General features: G+C 37.4%; 1 protein-coding gene across 5 annotated transcripts in view; it reads left to right on the top strand.

The window, feature by feature from the left end:
- dlg4a (discs, large homolog 4a (Drosophila)) overlaps positions 1-13,530 on the top strand; it is a 205,046-nt gene extending 191,516 nt beyond the window's left edge. For all 5 annotated transcript variants that reach the window (XM_077206714.1, XM_077206713.1, XM_077206712.1 and 2 more), the window contains 7 exons: positions 1,436-1,466; positions 1,598-1,645; positions 5,279-5,380; positions 6,115-6,287; positions 7,176-7,288; positions 7,410-7,501; positions 9,585-13,530. In XM_077206714.1, coding sequence (XP_077062829.1) covers positions 1,436-1,466; positions 1,598-1,645; positions 5,279-5,380; positions 6,115-6,287; positions 7,176-7,288; positions 7,410-7,501; positions 9,585-9,691 — 666 coding nt within the window. In that variant the 3' untranslated portion in view covers positions 9,692-13,530. The remainder of the gene's footprint in view (positions 1-1,435; positions 1,467-1,597; positions 1,646-5,278; positions 5,381-6,114; positions 6,288-7,175; positions 7,289-7,409; positions 7,502-9,584) is intronic.
- Positions 13,531-15,175: the final 1,645 nt, after the last annotated feature.

The raw sequence follows: 15,175 nt of genomic DNA, 5'->3' as shown, positions 1-15,175 counted from the left end.
TTGAGCTCTTCTCTTATGAGATTTGTTTTCCGGCTCTATAACGGGTTCTGATGTGTTCAGGCTAGCAGTGGTGTGTGTTTGCAGCTCATGGGAGTCTATCAAGCAGTTGTTTTATGAAAGCATTGAAACTCCTGGGCATTGTGAGCTTGTGCTGCCTGTACGCACAGATCACTGACGTTCTGGAGGTTTCCCCGGGAAGTTAATATTTTAAGCTTATCTTTTTCTTCTCTTTCACTTTCTGGAAGACAGGTAGCTTTTTAGAGCTAATGCAAACACAGCAAATAGTGTGCATTAAGCATGACATTGATGTTTTGCCTGTGTATTTTAGCATGAAAAAAACATTTTCCACTTGCAATTATGGCATTGTGGTGGTATTCATATATAGAGCTCCTAAAATGACATTTGCTGACAAGAAAATAATACTTGAGACAGGGAAAACATCCACATGCTCATGTTACTGTTCCTGGTTTATGTCAATCTAGGTTTCCCAGACACACACAAAGCCTTTGGACATTTTTTCCCCAACTTTGTCAAAGGGTTACCTTAAAAAAAGAAGTGTGCTTGATTGCATGTATTGTGCACTTGTAATACAAATACTTCAAATCTTAAAATCATATTTCTAAAACACTGTACTTCCAGATAATATATTAATGAAATAAGACCACTTAAATGTACTTATAGAGAGTAAACTATCCTGACTATTGTTGTTAACTTTTTTTTAAAGTGCACTTTGTAATAATAAACACTGTTTTAATAGTCTTTTTTCATGTTTTAAAGAAGTACAATTATTTTGATGTGTTAACTGACATACTAAAGCACATCGAAACTACTTGATTATAATTTTTATTGTAGTGTGTTATTAGATTTAAAGTTTAAATTGCACATTTATAATCACAAATGTGTAATTACAAATAGATTTAATTACATGACATACAAGTTTAAATAGAAAAAATGACATTACAGTATATTTTAGTTTACCATAAATGCTCGGCATTCGATGGTACATTTTAATTGTATTTCATTAAACAATAATAGAAATGATGAAACGACATATAAAGATGGAATTAAGTCCAAATTGTGTGGGTCAAAAAATCACTCTAATGTTCAGCTAATTGCAGTTAATGTAAATTTAAACTATAATAAATTTTCATCTAAAACATTACATTTAATTCACACTTACTGTAAGTATATATTTTTTAAAGTATATTGTTTCCATAAAAAGTACTCTTTTTAAAAGTATGCTAAAGTGTACTTCTGCTCATCTCATTAATCCGATATTTCCGACAGGACTTGAAGCAGCATCACATATACTTGTGCACTGTTATTACCTCTTCAAGCCAGGACAAATTATGCAATAACTGGATGTTACAACTGATGTGGGAAACAGTCTATTACAATTTGATAAGCATTGTACCTTATATTTTCCCTTTGACAGGACCGAAGTCGAGACAGTATAGGCTCACAGGGTGAGTTACAACCTTCTTTTTCCTCATAGACAGCACAGTATAGCCCAGAATATACATACATATATATATATGTTTTGTTGCTGAATGCATTGCAAACAGAAACTGATGTGTGTCTATTTGTTTTCCCTCAGGAAGGGAAGAGGCAGTACGGAGTTACGAGACAGTTGCACAAGTGGAAGGTTGGATAACTCAACTGAGACATTTATACGTTGGCTCTGATACAAACCCCAGTGAGATACCTTGCTTTCTACGGTCTACGCAGGCAGCATTAAATCTAAATTGAATAAAAACTTCATTCTGTACGTGACTCAATTCAAACGCTGCATATACAGTGGATAGCATAAGTGAATACACCCATGCTAAAGTTGACTAAAAAGAGGAATAAAAAATCATCTTTTGGAAATTTATCTTAATGCCTTAATTTTAAAAAATGTGGAAAATCCAACCTTTAAGAACACCAATTTTCTTTGTGAATGAATAATATATCGTAAATAAATAAATGCTGTTCCTTAAAATACAGGTTGCATAAGTCAGTGCACCCCTATGTTAAATTCCCATAGAGACGGCAGATTTTTATTTTTAAAGGCCAGTTATTTCATGGATCCAGGATAATATGCATCCTGATGAAGTTCCCTTGGCCTTTGGGATTAAAATATCCCACATTATCACATTCCCTTCATCATACCTAGAGATTGGCATGGTGTTATTTCAGTTAGCCTAATAGCTGGTGTGATTTGCATTGAGAGATGATCTTATGGAAAGTTCCCCATGCCAATCTCTAGATATGGTGAAGGGAATGTGATAATGTGGGATATTTTAATCCCAAAGGCCAAGGGAATTTTATCAGGATGCATAGTATCCTGGATCCATGAAATAACCGGCCTTTAAAAATAAAAATCTGCCGTCTCTATGGGAATTTAACATAGGGGTGCACTGACTTATGCAACCTGTATTTTAAGGAAGAAAAATTATTTATTTACGATTCATTATTCCTTAACCAAGAAAATTGGTGTTCTTAAAGGTTGGATCTTTCCTCATTTTTTAAATGAAGGCATTAAAATAAATTTCCAAAAGATGATTTTTTATTCCTCTTTTTAGTCAACTTTAGCATGGGTGTGTTCACTTATAATAGGCACTGTATAGACAACAGCAACCACACAAATAGCGCTCCTCATGTAAAGTGCACTAACCCTCAGAGTTCATTTGAATAGAGTACTGTTGATGTGAAATCAGATATTTCTAGATGTAACTATTGTTATAGATACTTTTCAGCAGTGGTGTCAAGTATTTGAGTAGATGTAATTAGTTACTGTACTGTATCTTTTTGGCTACTCTGTACTTGGATTATCAGCATCTTTTTATCAGTCTCTACTTAACTACATTTTTTATTATGTACTCCAGTACATTTGTAATGAGTAATGCAATTACTCATTACATTTTGCATGGCACCAAACTTTTTCTGCAGCAATTTCTGCTACTAAAGAAGCGATATCGCCATCTACAGGACATTGAAGGTACTATATCTTGTGCGTTTTGCCCTTATTCACCTAAACTTGTCAACAAGGCTTTTTTACACGAATGTGAGTGCATTAGCAGGCAGTTGTGAATCGCAGGTGTTTCATATATGAGATGAGGACATGTGACGAGTTCACGCCATGTAGTAATACACCTCAGTCTGGCTAGACGCCATATTCAAATTATCGCCAATGAAAACGAGGCTGTGAGGGATAGACAGTCTTTTCAATGGCATAAACTGTATAAAGGTCCTAGTTCACAACTTTTTAAACTGTCTTATGGAGTTTCGGTTTACTAAAAGAAAGACGTTTCATCAGCTGAACAATCAGTTTGTTGTTAAACAACAGTAAATCGACTGAACACTGCTTTCTATCCCTCAGCCTCGTTTTCATTCCCATCTCAAATTAAATATGGCACTACCCTGACTAAGGTCTATAACCATAATTACGAGATGACAATACGTGACGTTCTACTCTGAGCTGTTCATGTCCTCGGTCTCTGAATTATGCATTTCTATGGCAACACTAACAACGCTTTGATTAATTTGCAGCGATCACATGCTACTAGTCGGAGCTCTCAAAATAATTCCAAGTTAACTGAGACTTTTGAGTATCTGTAGATATTTAAGAGGCTGTTGTGTCGACTTTGATTAATTGCAATATTGAGTTGTACAGTTTTATTTTGATTCACTGGCATTTCTTGTTGAGGACTAGTGCATATTTGAGCCTACATTCAGTATGAGTACAAAATCATTAAAATTAGATACTCTAATCCATGGTTTCACAGACGAGGTTTAAGTCTAGTCTCAGACTAAAATGCATGTTTGAGTTGTTTTAACTGAAAGCAACTCGCACTGATATATCTTAAAATATGTCAGTGCTATTGTTTTGTCTCAAGATGCACACCATGTTTTGTTGTAAGGCACGTTCATAAAAACTTCTTTAATGTCTTAACTGAATTTAGGCCTAATCCTGGCTTAATCTAAACCCTGTCTGTGAACCCAGGCCTAAGACTTTTACTCAAGTCGTATTGGAATTGGTGACTTGTAACTTTCAATGAAGTCATTTTCATATTAAGGTATCGCCACGTTTACTTAAGTATGGTTTTCTGTTACTCTTTACACTTCTGCTTTTCAATACTGAATAATAATATATATTTTTTGAAACTTGTCAGCCTTATCCACAAAGCAAGCGTGCAAGTATACTTTGTTTTTAGGTTATTTAGGTTATCGTATGCGAACAGTGAGCTTGACATACAGTTCTTTATCATCATCACAGTGTGCCACATTCAGTATGAACCTTATTGATGATGCATACTATCAAGGCCGTCGCTAGAGGGAAGATTGAGTGACGATTCTAGGAGCCCCTGTGATTTCAACCGAGGGAGTCCCTCCTGAAAACCAGACTTATTCCTGACTTGAAACTGATGGGGAATTGATGGGCCTGTGCTGCAGTTCTATGGATGTTTTGCTTTAGAAGTTGAGTAAAATTAAAGGGATAGTTCACCCAAAAATGAAAATTATGTCGTTCCAAACCCGTAAAACTTTGGTTCATCTTCGGAAAACAAATGAAGATATGTTTGATGGAATCTGAGAGCTTTCTGGCGCTCCATTGACAGCTACGCAACTTCCACTTTGATGCTTTAAAAAGCTCAAAGCAATTGAGCGGTTTAGTCCACATTTCCTAAAGAGACTTTATATGATGAACAGATTGAATTTAGGCTTTTATTCACGTATAAACATTCAACTCACACATCAGTTGTGGTAAACAGAAGCTCAAGCTTGTTTGCTTGATGTTCGAGAACCAATGAGGTTCATTATCGTGCGTCAACCAAGTTCGGTTGAGCTTCTGTTAATGTTCACTGATCAATGTTTAGATGTGAATAAAAGCCAAAATTAAATCTGTTCATCATATAAAGCGACCGCTTCTCTTCAGAAAATTTTAGACTAAAACACTCAATTTATATGGATTAGTTTTACGATCTCTTTATGAACTTTTCGAAGCATCAAAGTGGTAGTTGTGTAGCTGTCAATGGAGGGACAGAAATCTCTCAGATTTCATCAAAAAGATCTGAACGAAAGTCTTACAGGTTTGGAACAACATGAGGGCGAGTAATTAATCATTTTCATTTTTGGGTGAACTATCCCTTTAGGCATTTTCTAAGCTCACTAGGGTTGGGAACTGAGCCACTGAGTGTCTAGCTTATGTCATATTGTTCTTTCTCCTCACATCCATTTTTGCTTTGTCTACTAGTGTATGTATTCGTACAGTCTCTGTCTCATCTCTCATCCAATTTAGTTCACTACGCGAGGCCGATCATTATTCTGGGCCCGGTGAAGGACAGAGTGAATGATGACCTGCTGTCTGAGTTCCCAGACAAGTTTGGCTCTTGTGTCCCTCGTAAGTATTCCTCAACTCTGTCGTCACGCTCAGATGCGTATTGCTCTCAAAAGCACCAAGAGCGTTTCTCAACAATGGTCTGATTTGGCTTCATGCGATTTCCGTATTAAGAAATCATTCTTATATGCTGATTTGGTGCTCAACAAACATTTTTTATTATTTATCAAAAACAGTTGTGCCGCTTCATATTTTTGTGGAAACTATAATACAATTTTTTTCAGGATTCTTTGATGAATATAAACTTCGAAAGAACAGCATTTATTTAAAATAGAAATCTTCTGTAACATTATAAATATATTTACTGTCACTTTTGATCAATTTAATGCATCCTTGCTGAATAAAAGTGTGTGTCACTTTTTTAAATCATATCCCAACCTATTAAATGCTAGTGTATCACAGTCTCTACAAACATATTAAACGGTACAGCTGTTTTCAACATTGATAATAATCAGAAATGTTTCAGAAATGTTTCTTGATTATCAAATCAGCATATCGGAATGATATCTGAAGGATCATGTGACACTGAAGACTGGAGTAATGATGCTGAAAATTTAGCTTTGTCATCACAAGAAATAAATAATATTTTGCTGTCACAGTTCTCATTTCATAAAAAAACTATTTTGAAGCTTGCCCAAAATGTCTTCACTTACTATAAGCACAACACAATTGTCCTGCACTGCCAATAAGTGTAACTGATATCATAGTCATGAGATGATGTCATCGCTCTTTCTCAGATACGACACGACCCAAGCGGGAATATGAGGTGGATGGACGGGACTACCATTTTGTGTCGTCGCGGGAACAGATGGAGAAAGACATTCAGAACCATCGTTTCATTGAGGCGGGCCAGTACAACAGTCACCTGTACGGGACCAGCGTTCAGAGCGTGCGAGAGGTGGCAGAACAGGTACGTTTTAAATAAAACAATGAACTCGTGTATCACTTTTGCAAATCTTAAAGGACAATTCCGGCCAAAAATGAACCTAGAGCAAAATAACACATGGGTCCCGAGTCGACCGTTCTCTGGGATGCGTTTTCATGATAATCGAATGTACCCAGTTTTAACGTTAGTTTTAGTTTAACCACAGATCAGCTTATAACGCTAGTGTATGCGGCATCGAATAATAAACCACGAACGCCATGCTACGTGCTGGTCGATAGTCACAGTTCAGCTCACGTAGCACGGCGTTCGTGGTTCGACTGGTCGAGACTGTTTTCCAAAGATGGCTCCTGCTTGTATACGCGAAGTGTACTGTCTTTATAAATTATCTCCTTATTAAACTGTCTGTACACTTACAAAGTTCTCAATGCTTCGGTTTGCAGGTAGAGACCCTCATTATGCTACCGTGTTAGTGTGGGGCTATTTTGAGCCTTGTTAGTGGTATTAACTAGCGATTTTTACTTATTTGATGCCCAATACACTAGCGCAGTGGTTCTCAACTCCAGTCCTCGGGACCCACTGCTCTGCACATTTTATATGTCTCTCTTATCTGACACACTCAGTTCAGATCAAGGAGTCTCTCCTAACGAGCTGGTGATCTGAATCAGGTGTTAAATAAGGAGACATAAAAATGTGCAGAGCAGTGGGTCCCGACGACTGGAGTTGAGAACCACTGAACTAGCGTTATAAGCTAATTTGTGGTTAAACTAAAACTAACGTTAAAACTGGGTACATTCGATTATCATGAAAACGCATCCCAGAGAACGGTCGACTCGGTACCCATGTGTTATTTACCCCTAGGTTCATTTTTGGCTGGAACTGTCCTTTAATATGCGTGTCTATTTTTGTGAGCAGCAAGGAAAGCACTGTATTCTGGATGTGTCCGCAAACGCAGTTCGTAGACTACAGGCTGCACAGCTTCACCCAATCGCCATCTTCGTACGGCCCAAATCACTGGAGAACGTCCTGTACGTAACTGCAAACAACTACACACATACTTCAGCATCAACTTCAAATTGAGCCTGTGTATGTTTAGCTGTAAATGTTGCCGAAACTGACAACTGATGGGGTCTGTGCTGTATTATCCAGAGAGATCAACACACGTTTAACTGAGGAACAAGCCAGGAAAGGTATGGACCGCGCTATTAAACTGGAGCAAGATTTCCTGGAGTGCTTCTCTGGTAAGACAGTTTCATGCAACTAATTACTCATTACTAGGCCACACTAAGGGCCAGATTTACTAACAGCTTGCTCCAGCGCAAACTCTCTTTTGGCGTTAGAAAATACTCAGGATTTACTAAAGACACGCAGTGACAAATTAGTGCTGAATAGGCATGGACAGCGTTATTTTTGTGGCTGAACTTATTGCATATGCATTTGTAGGAGTTTCCCTTTCAGACGCAACATTTATGGGAGGAGAATAATTAAATGAATCACGCAAGGTGATTTACTAAGGTTTGCACGAGTCAATGTACTGGTGTTTGGGCAATTATTTACCAATGTCTTAAACCAGACGCTAATTTAAGCTGCTCTGTGTAGATTGTGTTGGACATTATAGAAATGATCCGGCTGAGTCTGTGTTCTTTCATTGAATTGCACTCTCATGCTAATTTGCCCTGTTTAGTAAATCTGGCCCAGAATCTGCTGGCTTTTCATTGAATTGTGAAGAGAATTGTAAGGGAATGGGAATGCTACAACCTGAAAGCTTGATTGAATTAGCCAAAATATTTAATAAAGGAACGTGTGTAGAATTTTGAAAAGGATGGGTGTTACTTATTTGTACAATGAGCCAGATTTACTAACAGCTTGTTCCAGCGCAAACCCTCTGTTGGCAATAAAAATACTGTCAGGATTTACTAAAGTCACGCTTTGAGAAATTAGCAATAAAAAGGCATGGACAGTTATTTTTGCTCCTGACCTTATTTGTAGGAGTTTCCCTGTCATAAATTTATGGACAGAGTATTAAATGAATCATGCAACATGATTCACTAGAGTATGAGGTAGTCAGTTAACTGGTATTTGTGCCATTATTTACCACCCCCAGAAAGCTGGTATGTCTTAAAACCGAGTTTCCGTTGAATTTGCACATTGTCAAAAGATCAGCCGCAGAACTTCCCACTGCCATCTGCACTTTTATTAGATTGCGGCCGCACACTAATTTGCGCTGTTTAGTAAATCTGACCCAATATATTTTGGGCCTCATTAATGTGCAGAATTAATCTATATTTAAATCATTCTGGTAATGCTTTCTTTTACAGTACGTTAACTTACGTGTACTTACAGTGTACTTGTCTAAGAAAGTACTGGGTAATAATGCTTAATTTTACAGTGTGTTAACTTACGTGTACTTACAGTGTACTTGCCTAAGAACGTACTGGGTAATATAAGGTAAGTACATGGGTTAAGGTTAGGTTTAGGGGTAGGTTCAGGGTTAATACTCAGTTATTACCCAGTTATTGTAATCACTATAATAAGTACATAGTATGTACATGGGGAACAGGAATGTAAAAGGAAGCGTTACCATCATTCTTGTGTAAATTACTGCATTTGCAAATTAGAAATATGACCATTTACATACATGGTTTTTATTAACAATACACACACGCAACAGTTTATATAAGTATAGTTTTACATATGATTTAGATTAAAATATTGCATGAAAATTACCATTTTTATATTAACTATATATATCACTATAAAAGCAAGAGTGGTAATACAAATTATTTATACGTCTTAATGCAGCAAATTATTCTAAAGTTGCAGTTTATGAACGCATGTTTTAGTTCAGGCAGTGAATCACATGACATGACTATGACCAATTACCAGAGGTGTAAAGTCCAGGGGTCAGTCGCATAAACTGCTAAGACTGGTCTTAAAAGTTAGTCATCCCATTTTTTTCTTATAAACTGTTCATAACTGTTTTAAGTCAGTTATATATAAACATAGATTGGTCTAATTTGACACTAAAAAGTAAGACTAATTTCCCTTTGACTAACCGTTAGTTGGTCACACTAGAACTTAAGACACAGACTTAACATATTGGCTATGTTTATGCAACTGGCCCAAGGGGTCAGAAAGTAAAAGCCATATATTTATTCACCCATAAACTCATGATCTCCTGACTGAAAAACTGTGCTAATGAGCAAATCCAGGTGATTGGAACAAAATACTAAGGACTTTTACTTTCTGAACCTGGACTTTACACCTCTGACAATTACATAATAAAAGACACGGAAAGATCAATGTGAACGCTCTGTTTCGCAGCGATCGTGGAGGGCGACAGCTTCGAGGAGGTTTATCACAAGGTGAAAACTGTGATCGAGGAGCAGTCAGGGCCTTACATCTGGATTCCCACCAGAGAGCGTCTGTGAGAGTCCATCCAGAGCCACATCACCTCTCCCAGTCACCATTCAGCCTGGACCGAGCACTCGACTCGCAGAGCTCACGAGAAACAGACAGAGAGAGGGAGAAGTCACAGAGACACCAGGAAAAATGCACAGGAGCTGCCTCTCTTTTCCTCCTTTCCTTAGCCTCCTTCTTCTGCTTTTATCTTCCTTTCTCCGTCTTTCTCTCAGTCCTTCTCTGTTTCTTTCTGGCTTTCTCTCTGAATAACAGGACTGGGGAGCTGTTTTTACTCTGTCACGAACTGGGATGCTACAAAGAAATTTTGTATATTGTCAGATTCCCTCTCGCTCTCTCCGAACAGGAAGACAGGAAGAGGAGAGAGATGAGCGACCGCCTTGGCTTTTACTGGAATGAGACTTTCAAGAGCGATTCCTGATTAAAGGAGCTCGTTTTACAGTACTAAAGGTGAATCGAACTGAATTATCAAAGTATATTTATCAGTATCAATAATGCGCTGAAATCTTCAATATCAAAGATATTACGACTACTCAGAGACTGGCGTTCACCCACAGTTATCAGCATCAAGGGCGTTTAATTCCTTTTACAAAATTTGAAGTGCTTGATGTGTGCTTTCTGAAATCCAGGAAGTTCCGTCCTTCGAATGTTCCCCTTAAACCGTTTGCAGCTAGTTCATCACATTGACTGGATAAGAAGAAAGGGTTGGAAGAAAAAAGAAAAGAGGAAAAGGCGCAGACCGTGACTCTCATTCTGCACATCATCATAGAAAGACACATGCTTGATATTCTGTTTCCTTTGATTTTCTTGCGCTTACATGTAAACATGCACATTTCGACACGTGCCGCCTTCTGTCTGGATCTTCTTGCAATAGCCTGATTGATGTTTTCCTTTGAGCTGAAGGATCATTTCCCTGTCAAACACACAGACTCCAGGCTGCTCTTTAATGTGCAATATCGGGCTCTTCCTTAATCTTCTCATAATGTAACGAATTTCAGCCATGCTTGGATCTCGAAGTCATCGGTAAATTATCAAACGTAATTCTTTAGTCATTTTAACATCCGATCACACTTGTGCTGAAAGGCTACGTTCACACCGCAACACCAATTCCTTCCTCCTGCTCAAATTCGTTTCTTGTGTTTAAGGTTGATCTTTTAAATCTGAGGGATACCTTGACGTTTTTATGTATTATTTAAATGATGGTAATATAATATAATTTTTCGTTTATACGGCCAGTAGTTGTTCAGTCTTTTTCACAGGCATTTAATGACGAATTTCAAGTTAAATTGTTGTAAACTCTCCTGATTGAACACAAGGTTTGCCCGGTGAACATGATAATTACACAATTTTCTGGGCATCCTTCTCCTTTAAAAGCCATTCTTAAGTAGTAGCTTATTTTGATCAAATAGAATTTAAAGGGATAATTCACCCAAAAATGAAAATTCTGTCATCATTTACTCACCCTCAAGTTGTTTCAAACCTGTCTGAGTTTCCTGCTTGTAGACCATTTGAAGCATGTTGGTAACAGTTGATGGACCTCATTGACTTCCATAGAGAAAATACTATGGAAGTCAGTGGGGACCATCAGCAGAAGAAAGAAATTCATACAGGTTTGGAATAACTTGATGAGTAAATGATGACAGAATTTTCATTTTTACATGAACCATTCCTTTAAATCTAAAAAAAAAAAAAAAAAAATTAATCATGTTTTTCCAGTGCCCCTTTTTTGGGGAACACTGACATCCCAGCTCAGGATAGTTGTTAGCTTTGGGACTGTGCATGTACGGTCATCACACAAATCAGCACAATCTCACGGCAATTCAGAACGATTTTATGTTTTGGTGAATTTGTGGTGAATTTGTACAAACCTGTTTTCATACGATCTGCCTACTGCCAACTGACTGTTAGGTTTAGGGGCGGAGCTTCACCACCCCTTAAAAAATATATAAATAAAATAATCATGCATTTTCATACAAACCATCATATGAATTTATACGAAATCGCCACCTCGTAAAATAAATTGTATAAATTTAAATAAATTTACAAAAAAATTGTAAATTCAGCATCGTCAAGATTCGTCAAGAGCATCGTTTTTCTGTGACACCAGAGTAATTAGTCACATTATGTTTTTTACGGCTCAGTCGATTGGCTCAGAGTTTAATTCAATACGATTTTTACGTCAGCTGCCATGTGAACGTAGCCTTAATGGCCATTCATTCAGCCCATCTATAAACTCTCTGTATACACACACACACACACACACACACACACACACACACACACACACACACACACACAAATACTATCAGGAAAATGGATTATTGTACAATGTTTTAATGCTGTGTATCAAATTATAAATAACTCTTGTAATCAAACCAATGAGGCTATACTTTGATGCATCTCAATGGCCAGTCAGTGGACATCATCACACTGGTTAATCGGTGGTCGATTATGTTGTGAAGAGGAGCGGGTCTTAATGGCGCTGGGTTTTATTGGAATACGATCGTGGGTTCATTATGTTTGATGAGATAAATGAATGGCTGTAATGCCAGGGAATAATCAGCTTAGCTAGCCAAGTTTAACACACTAAAGCCTGCCTCCAACTATTACCCTCCTCACTCATTTGTAAACCGTTTTACCCATAATTCTGAGAGGGTTGACAAAGCGCCCACTTCCACCCTGGCCGACACGAGAATGGCAGAATGATAAATTGGCTTTTTTACCCTTTTGTGCCGTGACAGCGATGCGGTAAAAATCGATACGGTGCTTTGAGCTCAGAGGGCATCATATTCAAGGTCTAACGTGAGGACGAAACCGTGGTGCGTACACAACACTTCTTCGGATTTATTGAGATTTCATTAAATCAATGCCATGAACTTTACCACAGTGATTTATGGAAACGCAGACTTCGAGGGGAAAACGGACAGTTTTTGTAGGTGATAATAAGAAGATGAAGTGAAACACATTTGCACTTATTAAAGGCAAGGTTTGATCAGACGTGATGAACAACAGAAAGCAGAGGAACGAACGCAGAGTAATCTGCAGGCGCGTTTACTTTCACTTATTTTCCTTTGACCTTTTTGCGTTTGGATTTCGATATTTAAGTGTGTTTGGAGTGCAGTGACTGTTTCTTTCTTGCCGGTATTTTAATTTATAGATTTTATATGATTGTTTATTTAATTGTTTACCGCTTTGTTTACATGGGGGTTTTGTGTGAAGACTGAGACGCTTTTGCTGTGCTTTCCAAAGTGGAGATGCACACAATCAAATGTGAAAACTGAAAGTAAAAATTCAACTTTACTGTGAAATTTTCAATTATTTTTTAAAAAGATTTGCACGCATTACACATACCACATACGGATTCTTTTCTAAACGTAGCCCATAAATACATTTCCCAAATCATATTATTAGCTACATAAATAATAAAAAATATGAACGTATATTGCTGTCTGAATGAGCTGCACAAAACACACAAACACACACATACACACACACACACACACACACACACACAATGTATTACCAAGAGAAATATATGACTTCACTCTTACTAGAATGAAATATGAGTTGAATTTATTAATTTATTTGAAAGAATCAAATGTATTTTATCGATTTGTATTTGCCATATTCTAATTATCCTGAACAGATTGAACATATTGCTTTTATTTTAAAAAAGAAGAAGAATTATGAAAATACAACAATGCCATCTGATGCAAAAGTATATTTAAATGATTTATCTTAAAAGAGAGATTTACCAATGACAGTATGGGATTATAAAAATGTTTCATTTCAGTGAGATGCTTGTTGTAAATTAGCTACAGAAATAATAAAACTAATTATGTTAACAAGTGTCCTGTAGAAGATTCTTTGTTATGGAGTGGATGGTAATGATGCTGTGGCTGTATTCTGAATTGCATACTACCATACTACACTTCGAGTATGCATACTGTGCACCATTTTTTTTTATAGCCCTTTTATAGCCCTAATCAGCATGTTTAATTGCGAATGTCATTAAAAAAACTTATTTTACTTTACTTATTTTTTAAATGTAAAGTTGGCATGAGACTGAAGTTGCAATAGTCTTTTGTTACCTATTGTTACCTTTTGTTACCTATTGGTTTTGTCCATGGGGAATTGATTGGATGGTTGTGGCTTGTTGTTTATGGATCTCGTGTGAGTGACAGGTTGCCCCGCCCTCGTGCCAGATCACATGTCATCAGAGAAGAGAGATGTGGAGTCAGGGGAAGATGTTCGGATTAAAGACTGAGGGAACATTTATGTAAAAAAAAATAAGAACTGCACATGGTGACTTAAATTATCGAACGATAAATCAAGAAAGTGGCTACAAATGAACAATATTAAAGGTGGGGTATGTGATTGACCGTTTGATTGACAAACTTACTGTCCAATGATTCCAGGTGGTCTTGGAAATGATTGGCTGGAGTTTTTCAAGGCCTGCCCGTTCCACAGATGATTAAATAGCTTAATTTTCATTTTAGTGCTTCTAACTTAGTGGCTGTACGTGGGTTAGGAATAGGATTTCAAAGTTATTTTGAAAAAATGGACAAAAAAGAGAATCACATACCCCACCTTTAAGAGCAATGGTGAGACTAGTTTGTTAGTGTGTTACTCTGAACAGGCCATGTATCGTAACATCACTGAGTCTCACCAGCCAGCAGGGGGAGCTGTCGAGACACTTGTCTACAATTGAGCACAGAATTTTCCAAGCCACTTTTATGGCGGAAAAACTGAATAGAACCTATATTTATTTATTTCCATTTACTCTTAACAAAGGCCTGAACACACACACACACAAAAAAAACTGTATCTGTGCTATATTCACCTCAAACACAACATGCTCAGCAATGTTCAACTTGAATGTGTATATATATTCTCCATCAACTAAGTGAGTTGCACCCTCTTCCTGTGAGGAAGTCAAACAACAAAGATGCTTCCTTACCGCCCTGATATACAGTAACCTGTGTGAGGGATTTATGCTAACCTTCAGACCATGAACGAGAAATTATTGGACAAAATGGCTTTCATCCAACAGTGCGGTCAAACTTGATTAGCCGTGATACACACACACAAACTGTATTTTGTGGTATACGGATATCATCTAATCAAATCAAGCAAGATCTCTAGGTGTGTGTGTGTGTGTGTGCATGCAGCTGTACAGTAGATGGAATTAAATGGTGAGATTCCATCCAGTAAAACTGTGAAGGACGAATTGGACGCGTGTGTGTGTGTGTGTGTGTGTCGAGTCTCACCTGAGGGAAGCATTCAGACTGTCAATTGCTTTATTTATCAGCAATGGCTGTCAGAAAGCATTCAGTCACGCCTCTCAGACTAAATGTGAATGAAACAGAGAGAAAGAGAGATGAGTGGAGTATAAAAGGAGAAAGACTGGGAAAAGGGGTCAAGGAGAAACATAAAGAGTGAGGGATGTGAAATGGTGTTCTCTAAGAAAGCTGTGCAGAGATATGAATGAAAAC

The sequence above is a fragment of the Siphateles boraxobius genome, unplaced genomic scaffold, assembly GCF_051911475.1.
Source record: "Siphateles boraxobius isolate OS27281-9 unplaced genomic scaffold, OSU_SipBor_1 56, whole genome shotgun sequence".
Lineage (NCBI taxonomy): Eukaryota > Metazoa > Chordata > Actinopteri > Cypriniformes > Leuciscidae > Siphateles > Siphateles boraxobius.
The sequence above is the reverse complement of the archived record's forward strand: the minus strand, read 5'-3'. Positions and strand labels throughout refer to the sequence as shown.